The sequence below is a fragment of the Populus nigra genome, chromosome 5 (assembly GCF_951802175.1).
Source record: "Populus nigra chromosome 5, ddPopNigr1.1, whole genome shotgun sequence".
In the NCBI taxonomy this organism is placed as follows: Eukaryota; Viridiplantae; Streptophyta; class Magnoliopsida; order Malpighiales; family Salicaceae; genus Populus; species Populus nigra.
Window position 1 is genome coordinate 17230201 of NC_084856.1, and position 18170 is coordinate 17248370.

The 18170-nt window shown below is 32.4% G+C and overlaps 2 protein-coding genes and 1 pseudogene across 8 annotated transcripts; 1 reads left to right on the top strand and 2 right to left on the bottom strand.

The window, feature by feature from the left end:
* Positions 1–1090: 1090 nt before the first annotated feature.
* Positions 1091–3212, bottom strand: LOC133694837 (large ribosomal RNA subunit accumulation protein YCED homolog 2, chloroplastic-like; the record flags this gene model as incomplete). Its single annotated transcript, XM_062116539.1, has 7 exons — positions 2642–3212; positions 2127–2306; positions 1792–1881; positions 1538–1624; positions 1377–1457; positions 1217–1262; positions 1091–1128 (listed from the first exon to the last, which is right to left on the bottom strand). Coding segments are annotated over exons 1-7 (666 nt in total), but the record flags the coding sequence as incomplete, so codon positions are not given.
* A 147-nt stretch (positions 3213–3359) lies between these two features.
* Positions 3360–7518, bottom strand: LOC133695019 (probable splicing factor 3A subunit 1). 7 transcript variants are annotated; one of them, XM_062116753.1, is made up of 4 exons: positions 7393–7511; positions 7243–7300; positions 4869–7115; positions 3360–4732 (listed from the first exon to the last, which is right to left on the bottom strand). In XM_062116753.1, the coding sequence occupies exons 3-4, from the start codon at positions 7014–7016 to the stop codon at positions 4463–4465; spliced, it is 2418 nt and encodes an 805-aa protein (XP_061972737.1). In that variant the 5' UTR covers positions 7017–7115; positions 7243–7300; positions 7393–7511; the 3' UTR covers positions 3360–4462. The 7 variants fall into 7 exon arrangements, with proteins under 7 accessions (XP_061972737.1, XP_061972740.1, XP_061972741.1 ...); XM_062116756.1 differs by having other exon boundaries at positions 4869–7128; XM_062116757.1 differs by having other exon boundaries at positions 7215–7300.
* Positions 7519–15297: 7779 nt separating this feature from the next.
* LOC133693870 (alkane hydroxylase MAH1-like) lies at positions 15298–16795 on the top strand (annotated as a pseudogene).
* Positions 16796–18170: the final 1375 nt, after the last annotated feature.

Sequence of the window (18170 nt, forward strand, 5' to 3'; positions counted from 1 at the left end):
AACATAATTATTGTTTGAGTTTAGTTTCATTGTATTTTAATTTATATTTAATTAAAATATTATAACAAGTGTTATAAGTGGATCTGCAGCATCACACGGGTCATTTAGATAGCATTTGTATATTGTTTCAGGATATAAAAGATTGAATAAAAATGCATTTTATTGCAAAAGGTTTTTGCCGATAGAATTTTAATTTAAATAAAAGCTCTCATCATAAAGAGCTCATGAATACTTAATTTGGATAATTTAATTGCTGAATTTGAAAGATATAATTAATAAATTAATAAATACAAATGAAAATATTGATAGAATTTTATCATCAGTAAATTACAATAACATTTACCAAAAAACTATTTCCCTATTATGTCCATTAGTATCTACCGATGAAAATTTCTTGTCAGCATATACTGAAGGAATTGCAATTGAAAATGATGGAATTAAAAAAAAAATACATGTCATTATTATAGACGATATTACTGATGAAATGAACTCGCCACTAAGATCCATCGATGAATCTGTTGGTAATTTTTAAGTTATAACCTAGCAATCGACCTCTCATTTCCCCTCCTTCTCTTCTTCTTCTTTCATTTTTTTTGTAAAAAAAGTAAACAATAACCCCTCCCCTCTATTTTATCACAAATCAAACTAACTTCATCACAAATCCAGTCACCGCAACACTTATTCTATCAGTATCCCTGTTCTTGATTAATTTTTTTGAAAACCCACATCAAGCAAACAAAACTATCCATTTTTTTTGTTGTAACTCATTTTTTAAATTTTAATTTTTATGGCATTTTGATGTAATATATGAAGTTTGTTTATGTGCTTACTTGTTTTATAGTTTTTCTCATAGAAAATTCTTGTATGATTTGTATATTTAGAGTTTGTTTAGGATTTTGAAAAATTATATTTATTTGTAATTTAATGAAATTGAGTTTGATTTTGTGATTTAGGTGTTTTGTAATGAAATAAATAATGACTTATTTAATCGGTACATTTCATATTTTATCACTTTTATTGTTAAGTTGAAAATTTCAATAAATATTATGAAATTTGAATTTTTATAGAAAATTGATAATGATTCAATTAAAATAGATTCAATAGAAGCTGCTTTCTGTCCACCTATATCTGAGAATCAAAACAGAAAATTGCTTCAGCAACTCAACCTACAGTCAGTCTGTTACTGTATTGGCAAAAGTTCATCAAGAACACTCACGTATCAATTTGGGTTTGGATTTCTCGCACGATTCTGAGCAAGTATCCTGCAGGATATAAACTTGGTGAGTAGGAGAGGACTTTTAATCAGGATTGGTTGTTTTTTAATCATTTTTCATCACATAAATCCCTTTGTTTTGAAGCAAGTGTATTGTTCATACTTTGACTGAGGTGGTAAGCCTTAGTGTGTCTTGTATCAACGAGTCAAGATCAGCTTCATATCCAGGCTTCACGTATATAACCTGCACGATCAATTGTGTTAATTACATGTCTGAGAGAGAAGGGACCAGGGGGGTGGGGAGGAGAGGTTTAAGAGACTTAATGATGGGTCGTCGCCACCAATGTCAGGCAGATGAACTTCACGATTGGCTCTTGATGGAAGAACCCAAACATTGAAGGTTGTATCAATCTGGCAAGAAAATAAGAAAAAAAAGGTCCACTCGCATTACATTCTATAACCGATTCAATAATGAGTAAGAAACAGCTAAATATTTTACAACTTGAATAGGAAGTAATTCTTGAAGACCAATTCAATATTAACGAATTACTACAACATAGTTCTTTAAAATGACAGACCTTTCTACAGTATGGGGAGAAGCAGTTGCTGCATTTTCTTGTGAAAGATGTGATGATCCTTCCATCCACTGAGAAACCAAAACCGGCATGCTGGTTAAAAATAGAAGGAAAACTATTAGATGCAATCTATATTGTCCTTGTCTCTTTTTTCTTTTCTTTTTTTTGCTGATGGAGACTCAAATTGCATCATACAACCAATTGAGTTGCTTCTGTCATTTTGATATACTTTCTTGCTGCCAAATGATCCTAAAATTGTTATAACTTGCATTTCAACTTCAGGTCACCACGCTTGGTTAAGAAGAGAATATGAAAGGGAATGGATTCAATGGAATGACCTTTTGAACGGAGAGATTGACAGAAACCTCAGCATCTTTTTGTTCATCTTCGATCAAGTCTTCTAACTTCAGGTCTTGAAGAGACAGTAGGTAGTCAGAAGTCCATTTCCCTTGCCATCTCCCATCTGCGGTTGATATTGTAACCAAACGGCGGGGAGCCCTGGAATTTTTCTTGCTTATCTGCCATTTGGCTCAACAACAAAATCATTAAGTCATTTTCATTGCTGAACCAGTGACAATTACAAAACGGATTCAAACAATTTGCAAGTCCCGTGGTATATAGGGTTCAAGTACAAGTTTTGTGATTTTTATCCAAGAATCGAAGAGGAAAATAAAAATAAATAAATAAATAAACTAGAGTCCAATTACTACAAGCATGCATGTCAATTGATTAATCCCCAGATAAAGATAAGTAAGAGACTAGGGATAAGGCGATAGTAAGCATGAAACAAGTTATTTCCAGAAGAAGATTGACTAGAATTGAAGTGTTGTAAGGGGGTAGTCTTTCACGGTACCGGCGGGAAGTCATTTCTTTTTGAAGCTGCTATGATTTTGGATCTCTGAAACGTCAACCTTTGTAATCTTCTTGTATTCGATGGATTGATGGTTGTAAATTCTTTGATGCTTTGAGCAGATACCAAATGGCCAGCTTCTGACATCCTCACTCTCCCTCCCTGTCTCCTCTAATACACTAGCACATTTGTATTGGCAGTATAGAGTATATGATATAACCACAACAACCTTATCTGTGTAATTGGTTGGCAATTAGACAGCAAAGAAGGATTTTTTGTGCTGGGTCCACGGGGCTTTTTCTTCTTGGCTGAGTGGATATTCCTGGTAAAAAATTATTGTGTAAATTTTTGCTAGATCTGTTGTAATTCTTTTTCATCAACGCCTGATGTTAATCCAGTCTAGAATTAGCTCCATTGGTCTAATGGGCGATTTTGATCATGATAATAGATTCACCGAGGCCAATTCTGGTCATTAAGATTGATTTTTTCGTCTTCATTTTCTGATTCAATCTTTTCTGTGATGAAACATGAAAGCAGTAACACTACAATTGTCTACGGAACGTTGGGGGTAGATGGAACCGATACCGGTGCCCGGGCCAAGGGCAACGGCCTGTAGACCGAGAAAAGCAGGTAAAGGATAAACGGCAATTCTGATGATGGTTTACATGAAACATGGAAATAGCAAATAAACTAAGCTGTAGAGGGCTAAAAGAACCTGAAATGCTGCAATGGTAACCAGCTTATAGCTAGAAAAATTATGAGCCCATGCAAATTAGCTAAAGGCTGGCAATGAAAAAACAGACAAGTAATTATTGGTGGCCGCCGGTTCCAACGGATTCTAATTCCAGTTTTTCAGCTCACAGAGGAGTAACACACGAGGGAAAATAGCTGCAGATGAGAAAACAAAAAACAGCGGGTTCAGGCACTGCCATTCGGGATTCAGCATGAGTTGAAAGCACTACTTGTGAGATGGATGAATCACCGACTTGCCTCGGAGATTTTCAGTAATAGAAATGTACCCGGTTGCAGAGATCATTCCAGCTCAGCGTTTTTAAGCAACAGAAATGTACTAGGTTGCAGAGACCATTCCATCCATACAAATTAATTGCTTTTTCTGTCTCCGTAGAAGAAAAGTATCAGAAAACACCAACTCCCCGCCAGCTACTTGGCTAGTTAGAGGAAAGCATGACAGCAAAATAGAAACGAATTATTGAAGCATAAGCCCTTGACAAGAGAAAGCAAGTTGGGTGCTTAGTATAATCTGCATGCACCCACTGATCCCTACTGCCCAGGCATAATCACTCACCTACAAAACAAAGCCTAGTTCTAGTAAATCACCCTTCACCACTACATTTTCCAAGAAATTAACTTGGAGCAAAAATAACTAAAAATTAGCAGAAAAAATTGAGTTTATAAAATATGAGTTCTTGACAACGAGAAGGAACGATCAAGAGTGAAATAAGACCATGAAGCACTTATTTTCCAGAGAAATAACTCCACATGCAGAAGGAAGCTGTAGTTGGTGATGTAAGCAGATGGCTTGTCCTGCCTAAGCAAAAGAAAATGGTCTACTTCACATTTGCCCTTAAAGAAACACTTGCCATGACGCCAATCTGTATTAGATACCACTTGCTATCAGTTAAAATATGACAATTCTACATAGCAGCAACGAAAAATATAATCATGCTAACAACACAGCCATTATAATTTCCAGCATAGCATCAAAGGAAGGAAAATAACAAAGTCCCACAGCAATATGTGAAAATCTCTGATATGAGAAAGTTCTATCAAAAACCGTAAATGGGGCCACATCGAGAAGCCTCTTCATCTCTTTCTACCACCACGCTCTCTCAAAGAGAGAGCCAGCAATTCTCCTGGTCCAACATTGTAATATGCCAGTGACATATTATCCTTGAGAAAACCAGCTTTTCCACTCAATTTCTGTTTGTTTGCAGGAAGTTGGATCTCTCCAGCAATTTTCTCCTTTAGGCTGCCAACAGTTTCAGACAAGGACTGCATTGTAATCTCCAGAACTTGGCCTTTGAGATTTCCTTCATCAATATTGGGAACAGCAACAGTGACGCGCACAAGTCCCTGCATAAAAGGCACAATATCAGCTAACATGCAGTCAGATAAAGGAAGAACAACCACACTGAGATACAGATCAGAAATGATAAATCCAACAGCTGTAGAGTAAGAGGCATAATTTTGATAAAAGAAAAGGCCATACCGGATGTTGAGCCAGAAACTGATCTTCAGGAACAAGCGCAGAGTCATCAAGCCTCTGCCTTTTCGGCTCTGGCTCATCTGGAAGTGGAGGAGGAGCATCCTCAGGTGGGGGTGGTGGAGGCATTCCTTGAGGCAACGGAGGTGGTGGTGGCATCATATGCAATCCAGGTTGGGAGACAGGATGAGGGGCAAAAGGTCGAGGAACTGCCATGGAATTATATTCCGATCCAGGTGGAGGCGGCACAGGTAAACTTGGATTGCCAGACATTGATGGAGGCATGGGGGGGGGTCGATTTACCATAATGTGTTGCTGTCCGGGTGCCATTTGCATTGGAGGGGGGTAATTTGGCTGCATAATTGGAATACTGACTGGCCTTTGCGGATGTACAAGATATGCCCCAGCAGTGGGACCAGAATATTGAACTGTATTTGGAGGTGCACGAGGAAGATTCAACTGCAGTCCTGGTGGTGGAGGGAGGGGACGGACAGTCAGCATACCAGGTCGGGGAGGAGGAGCTGCTGGACCAGGAAGGTTCCTTACATCATTGTTAACAGCTTCATTTTGATCCTCGCCATTAGCATTCTGAGACATAGCTTGGTTTGCAGTGCGCCCAATACTACCAGTGTGACCATCCCATATGACCTGCTTTGGCTGCTCATCTTTCTTCTTCTCAATTTCAGCCTTCACTGCATTAGAAACTTCTTCCTCTGTGGTGCCAAAGATATCAGGCCTCAAGCGTGCCAGTCCCACTATGTTACGAGAGATCTCATCATCCTGTGCAAGAGTAGTTTCCCGAATCTTGGCAAACATCCTTTCCTTTTGCTCCTTGTACTTGGGATCAATGAGGGAAATTCTCATGTGCTCGGACATCTCACTAATTGGAATTAGCTCACCAGTGATAGGAGAAACAACAAACTTTGTTGGGTCTCTTTCAGCAGGGATCCTCTCCTCGGGTCTCTTCCAGTTCTTCACAATCCTCATAGGTGGTTCTTGTTCCTCATTTGTTCTTGCGCCCTTCTCACCATCATTCTCTTCAATACTTGCAACCCTCATGCCTTCCTCAACAAGCTGCATCTCTTCTTCATCCATTTCCATTTCCACCTCCTTTCCAGGCTCAATGATTTCATCTTCATCCATAGCAGATATCTTGCTCCTCCTTATAACTTCCTCAAGTGTCATTGGAGGGGGCAAGTCCTCGTCTTCATCATCTGCAAAGTCTATAGTCTCAACCACAACAAAATCATGCCAATCAATCATTGCCATTTGCATCCGCTCCTGTTCAATCTCATCCTCAGCTTTCTGTCTTGCCTGCTCCTGTGAGCGTTCCCATTCAAGCCGATGCAAGCCCCTTTCAAGCACAGTGGTCATGTCAGAAACACTCTTTGTCAACTTCTCAGTCAAACCCTTTGGAGGCATCAAAACTTTAGAATATGCATCAGCAAGTCCAGTAAAAAAGGTGAACATGCTATGGGTTGGCTTCAAAAAGTGGAACTGAGGATTGTTCATCTCCCTATTCGTCAATCCAGTCAAGAAAGCTTGCCCATTTCGAGCTACAAACTGAGCTGTGAGCTTAATAATATCAAGTTCCTCTCCAGTAATCCCTTCTGGAAGCCGAACAGTATACTGCTCAGCTTCTGGGGGTTCAAGAACCTTAGGAGGAGGTAATCTAAACTGGGCTGAAGGATCCGGTTTCGGAGCTGCTTCATTTTCATCAGCAGCTGAATCAGGTTTCGGAGCTGAATCAGGAGCAGCTGAATCCGCAGGCTGTGAAGTAGGCTGCTGTCCAGGAGCTTGATTCTGAGCACGAAATTCTGCCAAACGATGCTGGTAATAAGCATGGTACGGATCCGACGAATTTAAAAAATTGAACTTGGCATTATTAGCATTGTTTGCAATAATCCTCTTCTCAAACTCAGGTCCATTTTTTGCCACAAATTGCGAGGTCTTATCAACAATACTTCTAATATCAGGTGGAGGATGAATAATTCCAATAGTTCTCGTATGGGTCGCAACTGGTGCTCTGCTCTGCTCCTCACTTTCCGTTCTATCCTCCCTCGGCTGCTGTTCTACCACTTGCGAGGGTGGAGGAGGAGACCCATCTCCATTAACAGGAGGTGCTGGAAGCGGTAAGATTGCTGTGGAAGACATTATTTTCTCTCCAAGTCTCAATCAAAAATCCCAACAACAACCCACATCAAACCAGCTCCTCGCCAAAGAAATCCCCACAAATTCTTTAGTTAAAAATACCTGCAAATAGCAACTTTGCAATAAATTTTATTTATAAGAACGCAGAGAGCCCGAAAACCCAAAATGATTAATTTATTATTATTTTTAATAAGAACCCACCAGTTTCCCGGTCCAGAAAAAACCTAACCTTAATTAAAACCAGTCACTGAATTCTTCATTCATCTCAAGATTGAAAACCCTAATCACTGAATAACATATAACTAAAGAAAATGATTAATTTCTAATCAGACTAAGATAGTATAACCTATATAGATTAATAAATGGAAAGATAACTTACTATGGAGTAGAAAGGATTGAGATTAGGGAATTTCGATCTGCTAGGGTTTTATACAAAAAGAGAGAAAGACAGAGAGTGTAAGAGAGATCCAGTGAAGATTTTATGATACGGGAAAGAAAAAAAAAAAAAAAAACCCGACTCGTTTTATATTTTGGTTTCAACCAATTTGTTTTCTTAAACGGGTCGGGTTGATTTTCTTCCCTTTTACACTCGGGCCCATTATGCATACGGATACCAAAAAAGACCGTTAAGAATTTTATTTATTTATTTATTTATTTTAGAGACTCTTTCTGCCATTTACTTGGTAAAGTGAAGCTGAAAATATTAAAAAAACTTCACAATAATTTTCTTTTTATCGTCTTCTTAAATGTAAAGAGATTTCTATGGACAACAAATAGGCAATGCTCAATAGATTTAGGACATGGTTTAAAAAAACAATAGTTCTCCTAACTTGCATATATTAATCTAAAACGTCCCAATACAGCAATTCAATAGCTAATACTTAAAGACTATTCTTTTTTCATAAAATGTTAAAAAAATAAAATTAGAGAAAACCTAAAATATATATATATAATTTAAATCTAATGAAATTAAGGTATATAATTAAAAAAGAAGACTTGGTAATGTCTATTAATTCATGAATATCATATTAAATAACATCTATATGTCTTCACAACATAATTATTGTTTGAGTTTAGTTTCATTGTATTTTAATTTATATTTAATTAAAATATTATAACAAGTGTTATAAGTGGATCTGCAGCATCACACGGGTCATTTAGATAGCATTTGTATATTGTTTCAGGATATAAAAGATTGAATAAAAATGCATTTTATTGCAAAAGGTTTTTGCCGATAGAATTTTAATTTAAATAAAAGCTCTCATCATAAAGAGCTCATGAATACTTAATTTGGATAATTTAATTGCTGAATTTGAAAGATATAATTAATAAATTAATAAATACAAATGAAAATATTGATAGAATTTTATCATCAGTAAATTACAATAACATTTACCAAAAAACTATTTCCCTATTATGTCCATTAGTATCTACCGATGAAAATTTCTTGTCAGCATATACTGAAGGAATTGCAATTGAAAATGATGGAATTAAAAAAAAAATACATGTCATTATTATAGACGATATTACTGATGAAATGAACTCGCCACTAAGATCCATCGATGAATCTGTTGGTAATTTTTAAGTTATAACCTAGCAATCGACCTCTCATTTCCCCTCCTTCTCTTCTTCTTCTTTCATTTTTTTTGTAAAAAAAGTAAACAATAACCCCTCCCCTCTATTTTATCACAAATCAAACTAACTTCATCACAAATCCAGTCACCGCAACACTTATTCTATCAGTATCCCTGTTCTTGATTAATTTTTTTGAAAACCCACATCAAGCAAACAAAACTATCCATTTTTTTTGTTGTAACTCATTTTTTAAATTTTAATTTTTATGGCATTTTGATGTAATATATGAAGTTTGTTTATGTGCTTACTTGTTTTATAGTTTTTCTCATAGAAAATTCTTGTATGATTTGTATATTTAGAGTTTGTTTAGGATTTTGAAAAATTATATTTATTTGTAATTTAATGAAATTGAGTTTGATTTTGTGATTTAGGTGTTTTGTAATGAAATAAATAATGACTTATTTAATCGGTACATTTCATATTTTATCACTTTTATTGTTAAGTTGAAAATTTCAATAAATATTATGAAATTTGAATTTTTATAGAAAATTGATAATGATTCAATTAAAATAGATTGAATAAATTTGAGTTAAACCAATAATAACTAATTAATTGGATACTGATAATTTGTTTAGTTCACATAATTAATTAATACATGTTGTCATCAATATTTTATATAGGTTTTATATAAGTTGTTGTTACCTAATCTGGGGCCCCACATAAATATACAAAAAAGAAAAAAAAGAAAAAACCCAAAAAATAAGAAAAAGGAAATACAAAAAAATTGAAAATGTTGAAAAAAGTAAAAAAAAAAATATAAGTGGAGAGAACATGAAGAACGCCCAAAACATTGTCAAATACTAGTTGGGAAGGGTCAAAATATACAAGGTTGGAAAAATGAGCAGTGTAATATGAACTGGTGAAGGCCCATTGAATTGAAAATTTGAATTTAGAAATAAAATTTAAAATTGGATGTTTAAGGACCCAAATGGTATATTTCAAGATTTAATTAGATTTATTGAAGATTTAGTTGCAAAAAAATAATATTTGAGCTTAATTTGAGCTATAATTGAAAGAAATTGCAGTTTGTGGATTAAATTACAATTTAATAAGTTAATCTGGTCAAATTAGAAGCTTAATTGCATAAATATTAAAGTTTGATAAATAATTAAGGACTTGATTGAAAAAATTCAAAACTAAGAACCAAACAAAAAAAAAAACACGTCTTCAGGAACTAAAATTGATGAAATCAAGTTTTTCAAACAAGGTTAAAAGTTAAAGGATTAACATTAAACTACTTTAATCTTAAATCAAACACAGTCTAACCGTTGAAAGAGGGAGGGTAGATGATTTTAAAGGAAAAAATATATATTAGAGTTTATGCATTTTCTCTCCCATTTATTTTTATTTTAAATTTCATTTATATTTTTTTTCAACTGTTTAATTTTGGATCCATAATATGAATTATATAATATTTTATACTTATATTAATTAAATTTGATTTAACTTATTACATGACTCGTCTTTTACTTGAAAATACATCAAAATATTTTTTTTAGATTTTTTTTAATCTTTATATCAGTATATCAAAACCATTTAAAAATACTAAAAACAATCAATTTAATATTTATTTTCAAGAAAAAATAATATTTAAAAAGCACCTAAAAGCATATATAACCTCACTCGCAAACACATAATATAATCTTACTATCTTAACATTTTTCATGTAGATTTTTAACTTTATAATATTATTTCTTAAACTAGTTTAATTCCTTTATTTTAATGTATGTTTATTTATACAAATTCCATTAGGTCAGTTAAAAAATAATTTGATTTAATATGTCAAACTCGTGATTCGGGTTATAAAACTGAGATAATCTCATAGAAAAAAATCAAAATAAATTATGAAATTTAATTCTCAATCAGTCAAATATTGAAAAATAAGACTAAAATAATAAATCAATTAAAAAAAGAACATGAAAAACAACCCAAATCAACCTGTCAAACTCATGACCCGAGTCATAAAACCAAGATAACCTCGTTGAAAGAAAATAAAAAAATAGCATAATTTAATTCAGATTATCTTGTCAAATCTATGACTTTAGTGATGAGACTAGAATAACCCAATAAAAAGCAAATCAAAACAAATTATAAAACTCAATTTTCAATCGATCAAGTCAGACCCAATGTTGAACTATAAAATTTGTAAAAATATTAATTAAAAAAATGACCAAAAAATAAGCCTAGTCAATATGGGTTAACCCGTTAAGTACTATTTCTGGATCATGAGGTCGGGATAATCTCATAAAAATCAAACCGAAATAAATCATAAAACCTAATTCTCAATCAAACACCATATTAAATGATGAAATTGGGAAAAAATCAATTAAAAAAATAGAAGAACAAATTGAGTCAGCTAGATTAATCTGTCAAACCCACAACCCAATTCATGGGGTTAAAATACCAAAACCTGTAACCCTGATCATTAGACCAAGATATCCCAATAAAAAAAATCAAAACAAATTATGAAATTTAATTCTCAATCAACCTAATATTAAATGATAAAATTAAAAAATATAATCATTAAAAAATATAAAAAAAGTAATTTCAGTTAATTTGGATTAACCCGTTAAATATTATTCTCAAATCTAATTTTTAATGAACACAACATTAAAAAATATAGTTTAAAATGAAAAGTTAAATAAGAAAGGAAATAAGTTTCAATTGATTTAATTAGTCAAACTCATTATTTATGTCTTGATAACTTAATAAAAAAACAAATTAAAAAAAGTATTTATCACGAACACACAGAGCACGTGGGGAAATACTATTAATTATTACAGTACTTTCCAGTATTGTTAATAATATAGTATAATGATCGCAGAATAGCCTAGCTAGAAAAAAAAGCTACCGTTAATGTTTGCTCATTGAGTGGTTGGGAGTGATTTTTAAAATTACTTTTAAAAAGTTATAATTTTTTTTGAACTAATATATTTTTAAATTATTTTGATGTGTTAATTTTAAAAATAATTTTTAAAAAATACAAAAATATTATTAATATATTTTTTAAAATAAAAAATATTTTAAAAACAACCACGATCATAATTTAAAAATAATTTTTTTTTATCGGTTTTCAACGGTTTTGCTTCGATCAGTTAGAGGCGGCAAACGGTGTTCCATCTTTATTCGAGGCTCTTCTTTGTGGGCCCAGAACAGGGTCTATAGTACAGTACAGAGTGCAATAAATGGAAACGTAGTTACTACTAGATAGGCTCTTCTTTTCTCCGGGGGCACAACATGCATCCATGCTGCTGTATGAGTTGTATTTTTTAGTGTATTTTATTTGAAAATATATTAAAATAATATTTTTTTATTTTTAAAAATTAATTTTTATATCACCATATAAAAATATTAATTTAAAATAAAAAAAATTAAACCTTTTAACAAACAGACCATACATTAACCATAGCTTTTCTTTTAGGAATTATTAGCGACTGTATTTATATAACCATGTTTTTAAAATTTTTTAGTTTTAAATTAATAATTTTATATATTTTTTAATTTTTATATATATTAATATCAAATATAAATAAAAAAATATTATTTTCATATATTTTTAAATAAAAAATATTTTAAAAACTAATATTTTTCATAGTCACAAACAATAGATAAACATCTAATTGCATCAAGTTTAACTAGCTTATATAGTACCTTTTCATACTCATCAAGTCTTTGACATTTATAATTAGGTGGAGGGTATGAGATATAAAGTGTTGAACTTGAACTACGACTAAATTTAATTTTCTTGTACTGATTTCTCTTATATATAGTTTTTTTTTAAAAAAAAAAAGTACCTCTTGAACCTATAAAATAGGTGGGATTTTGCCGAACTATGTTAAATTTTATGTCCTGAGCAAAGGGTAAAATCTAGCAAATATTTTATGATTAATTATAACCTATCCCTATGGCTTAACGTACGTGACCATTTAATTTATTTTTATTATTTCAAAAACTATATATTTAATTTGTTTATAACTTAGTTCATTAATTTGTTAATTTTATTTTCTCGAGTTATTTTATTTTTTGTTGAAAATAAAGAAAAGAGAAGCATTAAGATGGAAAAAAAAAAAGACACCAATTGGGGGAAAAACTAATGTAATCAATGGAGGTTGGAGATCAATGTTGGTCCAAGGACTATTTAATTAATTTTAATAATATGGGGACTAATTAATCAATGTAAACAAACTAGAAAGACTAAGTTACAATAACTCAATATTATAGGAGGCCACAATTTCATTAATTTGAATATAAGAATGAATATTTATTTAATCCCTATCAATCTAGAGAAATAATAATAATAATAATTTTCAATGTTTAGTATTCATGTTATTAAAGGGAAATATGAAAGCCAAGAACAAAAACTTTAATTCCTAAAACACTGATATAATTCCTCAAACCTACTTTAATTCCTTTTTTTCATTATATGTTTATTTATACATCACAAAAAAATACAAATAATATAAAATAAACTTCTTGAATCACTATATAGTACTAGACACTTTATTATAACTATCAAAACTCTAATAAAAATGCTTTAAAATAGTTAAATACAAGTCAATAATTAAAATAATAAAATTACATTTGAATTTATCAAATTGATAAATTGTATCCTTAATTAAATTTTTTTATTCATTTCTAATAAGAATAATAACAAAAATCATCGCCTTTTTCCCACGTGAATTTATAATATTAAAAGAAGAGTTTTCAGCTCTCTCTCTCTCTCTCTCTCTCTCTCTCTCTCTCTCTATATATATATATATATATATATATATATATATATATGAGTAATCAAAATTAAAAACTTTTTAAAAAGACAGATTACGAATTATTTTATTTTTACTTTTATATCTGATTATATTTATTTTCATTATATACAATCTAATTAACTATTCTTTTAAATAAAAGCGGCAGGATGTTTTTTAATTAAAAAAAAAGATTTGAAGCCATAGTTTTGAAACTGCGGCTGGAACCGGACCGAGTTGATGAAAAATAGAAAAATTCATGATCCGGTGTGACCCGGCAAAACCCGGTTAAAAATTAGGCTGCAATTCGTTGATTTTTATTTTTTTTACTAAAACAACGTTATTTTGAATTTTTTAAATAGAAATTGACCCGGCTGATTCAATTAAAACTCGAAATCTGAACCTTGAATCAGGCCGAGTTTAAAAACTATGTTTGAAGCATTTTTGAAAACAAAACCATGCATGGCTTAGCTTTTGTTTTGTTTTGTTTTGTTTTTCGATAATCGCACTAATATCTATCTAACTATGTTCCCCTCTCTTCTATCTTCTCTCTTTTTTTTTTCTAATTATCTATGCTTTTATATTATTAATTTACTTTTTTGTTTAGGCAAATTATCTAATGTTCAATAAATGGCCAAGATTGTTTTGTGAAGGACATAATTTAGAATTTTAAAAAGTTTACAAGGATAAAGTTGGAAAATTTTCATTCAATTTTATGTTTCATTTATGTCCTATGTGCCAGTACAAAAATTTCACTCATTTTTTTTTCCCTCGAGACGAATAATTTTTAATTTTACTAGGTCTCACCACATGAAAGTATATAAACTCAGCTTTTAAAATTTATTTTAGGAGTTTCAGGAATCTTGTTAGACAATCTAGAATTATTTAGGGTTTATATAAAGATTTCTTGAAAATTAAATCTTTTTTTAGGTTTCATTAATTTTTTTAATATTAGATATTGTTGTAAACCATAAATCATCCAAGTGTTTAGCTTCTAACAGTAATCCACATGAAATACTAGTGAGAAATCTCGTAAAACTCTTTTTAAAATAGAGAGGTTGTTATATCCTTGAGGGTTAGCTTTTTACTGTTGTTTTTAGTCTCTTTATATGTATATTTTATAACTTATATAGTTTTTTTCTACACAAAATATAACGCATAGCATTCTATTTATAGAAAAATCCTTATAACTCTATAAATAAAAAGATATAAATTTTTTCCTTAAATAATAACATGTATATTATTTCAGAATAATTTTATAAATTTATTCAATTAAATCCCTACTTTATTTTTCTAGATCTAGAATTGTAATCCATGTACTAATTACATTCTAGTTCTTAACTTGTAAAGTTTATTTTTAATCAAGTCATATTTAATTAATTAATTATCTGACTTTAATTTTTTATCAATAGTTTTTATTGTGTGTGACTCATTTGGTTCTTAATATGTTAGTCCAAATATAGATTATAATCAAAATCAAAATAAAATTAAATAAATTAAATAATTCAATTTATTATCAACTCAACAATTGACTGATTTATATTTAAATATCAAGTGCTAACAATATGTCATATCCTTCTAATATTAAGAAAATTATGTGATTTAACTTAACTATTCAGTGAATAATTTCTCAATATAATTATTATTTTTACTTCAAGAATGATTTGGGTTAAAAGATGAAGACTCTATCAAATATAACCCTCAATTCTATAATTATTGATTTTTTAAGTAGAATTTGATTTGAAACCTTTTTAACAGGTATTATAACCGGGTAATTAAATTATTATAACAAGTCTCACAGCTATACTTCATTAATAATCACTCGCAAAGTCGCTAGTATAAAATGACATCCATAGATGCCATCTTTCTGCACAGAGCTCCATATCCAAGTCATAACACAACAATTAATGGCCATTCTTACCCTTATCATACTGTTCGTAGCAACTATTTCTCCATTTGTTTCTTGCCTTTTATCAAGAAGAATAGCAGCCCGTGGAGTCTCGTACGTTCTCTTGTCAACTTCTTTCGCATGCATGATAACCAAGCCGAAATGCTTGAACAAAATAATGGCACGATTTTAGTGAAACGTTCCTGGTTCGGTGGCAAAGATATATTACTCACGAGTGATCCTGCAAATGTTCGCCACATAATGAGCACAAACTTTTCAAATTATCCAAAAGGGCCTGAATGGAAGAAACAATTTGAATTTTTTGGCGATTCAGTCTTCACTTTGGACTTTGAGGAATGGATCAAGCACCACACAGGAAGGTAATCCGCTCATATATCAGTCACCGATCGTTCCAGCAATTCGCTGGGAAGATTGTTCGATATTGTATAGAGATAGAGCTAAGCTCGGTTCTTGATCGCGTATCTAATCAACAAATAGTTGTGGACTTTGAAGGTTTACTTAGGAGGTATATATATTATTTTGCTTGCTGCATTTCTACAGGCTACAAACCCAAGTTCATTGACCTGGCATTCTCAGAAGATAAATTTTTGAAGGCCACAGATGACGCTTGTGATTCAATCACCGTCCGATATCTGGTGCCAGAAAGCATTTGGAAGCTGCAAAGGTGGTTCGGACTGGGGAAGGAGAAGAGGCTAAGCGAAGCTAGGAAAACCATTGATAAGATTATCGACGATTACATGTCAATGAAGCAAGAAGAAATGAGCAAAGGAGAAATCAGGAATGATGAGGAAGATTTTAGTGCACTGAAAAGCTATACAACTGGAAATGAGATATTTGAACAAGCCGATCATAAAGTTATCAAGGATGGCACTATGAGTTTAATATTTGCAATTGAAGACACTACAAGTTCATCTCTCTCCCGGTTCTTTTGGATTTTTGCGAAGAATCCGAAGGTTGAAACCAAAATTCGACAAGAGTTGGAGAAAATCAGGCCAGTGACAGAAGCGCGGAAAAGCTCCTCATTTTTCAGCGAAGAAGAGGTGAGTAAAATGGTCTACCTACAAGCAGCTTTGTTGGAGACATTGAGGTTGTTCCCACCAGCTTCCATGGTGTCCAAAACTGCCGTTGAAGCAGACACTCTTCCAAGCGGACATCATATCAGTCAGAATACGATGGTCGTTATCTCCGCGTATGCAATGGGAAGGATGCGCACGATTTGGGGACAGGATTGCCTTGAATTCAAACCAGAGAGATGGATCATGGAGGACGGAAGAATTAGACATGAGCCGCCACATAAATTCTCGGCATTCGGTTCAGGGCCTCGGATTTGTCCTGGGACGGACTTAGGCCTCACGTTGTTGAAGACTTTCGCAGCGACAATCATTTACAATTACCATGTTCAGGTTGTAGAGGACCGCGTTGGAGCACCCAAGAATAATTTCATGCTTCACTTGGATCATGGCTTGATGGTCAGGCTTAACAAGAGATGGACTTAGTAGTAGTTTTTCTTATTACAAAAAAAATAAAGAAGAAGCTCGAACACGAGATCTTCTGGGGAAGAAGAACCTTACTGCCAGTTGAGTTCCATCCACGACTTGGTAGAAGCTATATTTGTCCTATAGTACGAGTCTGTCTTGGATTTAATAAAGCCTAACATAATGTTATGTGTGTACTCTGGTTTGTTTCATGTAATAAATATTCTGACTAATATCATGCTCATGTCTCAGAAACTAGAAGTGTCCCGGAAGAATATTATGGCATCATTAACTCATTATTTAATTTGTTTCCCCATCCACAGAATATTTCTTCTAATCTCAAAAGAAGAAGAAGAAATATTGGAGCCAAAAAGATAGATTAATTTACCTAATGTTTACCTCTGAAATCAATCATCTAGCCAACCTTATCTATCTATTATTATCTTCTTGAAGGAATAGGTTCAAGATCAATTTTGCAACGGGAAACCAATGGGAATCCAAGAAACGCAAGACTTGAGGAATTAGGTTTTCTCTTCAAATTTAATTATAAAGGTGCTGCACAAGTCACCAATTATAGAATGAATTGAAGAAGAAGGTATAAAATCAAGATTCGAATTTCCCAAGTAGAAGCTAATTGCTCAAGATTGATGATGAAGGTTTATGGAGAAATTAACAAAAAAATAATAATAAATGGTGTGGTGAAATTACTATATATATAGAAGATTTTAATGGTTAAATTACGTCTTTTCTTTTTAGGGCTTTTGAGATTAAAGGGTTGTTTTTTGTTTTTCCATATTCTTCCTTCTCTTTCTTTCTTTTTTTTTTACAGGAAAAACAAGAGAGGGATGAGAAAAGAAGACTAGAAAAACGGTGAACAACAAAGAAGGACGTGGGTTAACAAAGAAGAACAAAGGAGAGGGAGGGATCTATGATTCTAGATGTACAAGAAAAGAAAGGCTTGGAAAAAGGGGTCAGAAACCCTACGAATAGTGAAAAAAGGAATGCAGAGGGAGGGATCCAAGATCTTTTGACCCCTTTTGCAAGGCTATGTGCAAGGAATGGAGGGAGGGGATCCACGGTTTTCCAACCCTTTTGCAACTCTATCTTTTGATTTCTCTTTTCTTTCCTTTCCTATTTTTTTTCTTTTTTTTCTAGTGACAGAATAAGACGAGGATGTGGTTTTTATGAGCTTTTGTAGAAGCGGTACGACCTGCAGTTCCAGTCCTTCATGCAATAAGTTTTCAAGCGAGCGCAGCAAGCGCAGGGATAGCAGACAAGATGTCAAGGAAGATCAGAGTGGTGGGCATCGCGAATCAAAGGTAAAATAATTTGTTTTTTTTATGTTTTTGTCTCTTTGTTTTTCCTTGAATTTACCTTGTTTAGATTTATTTATTTA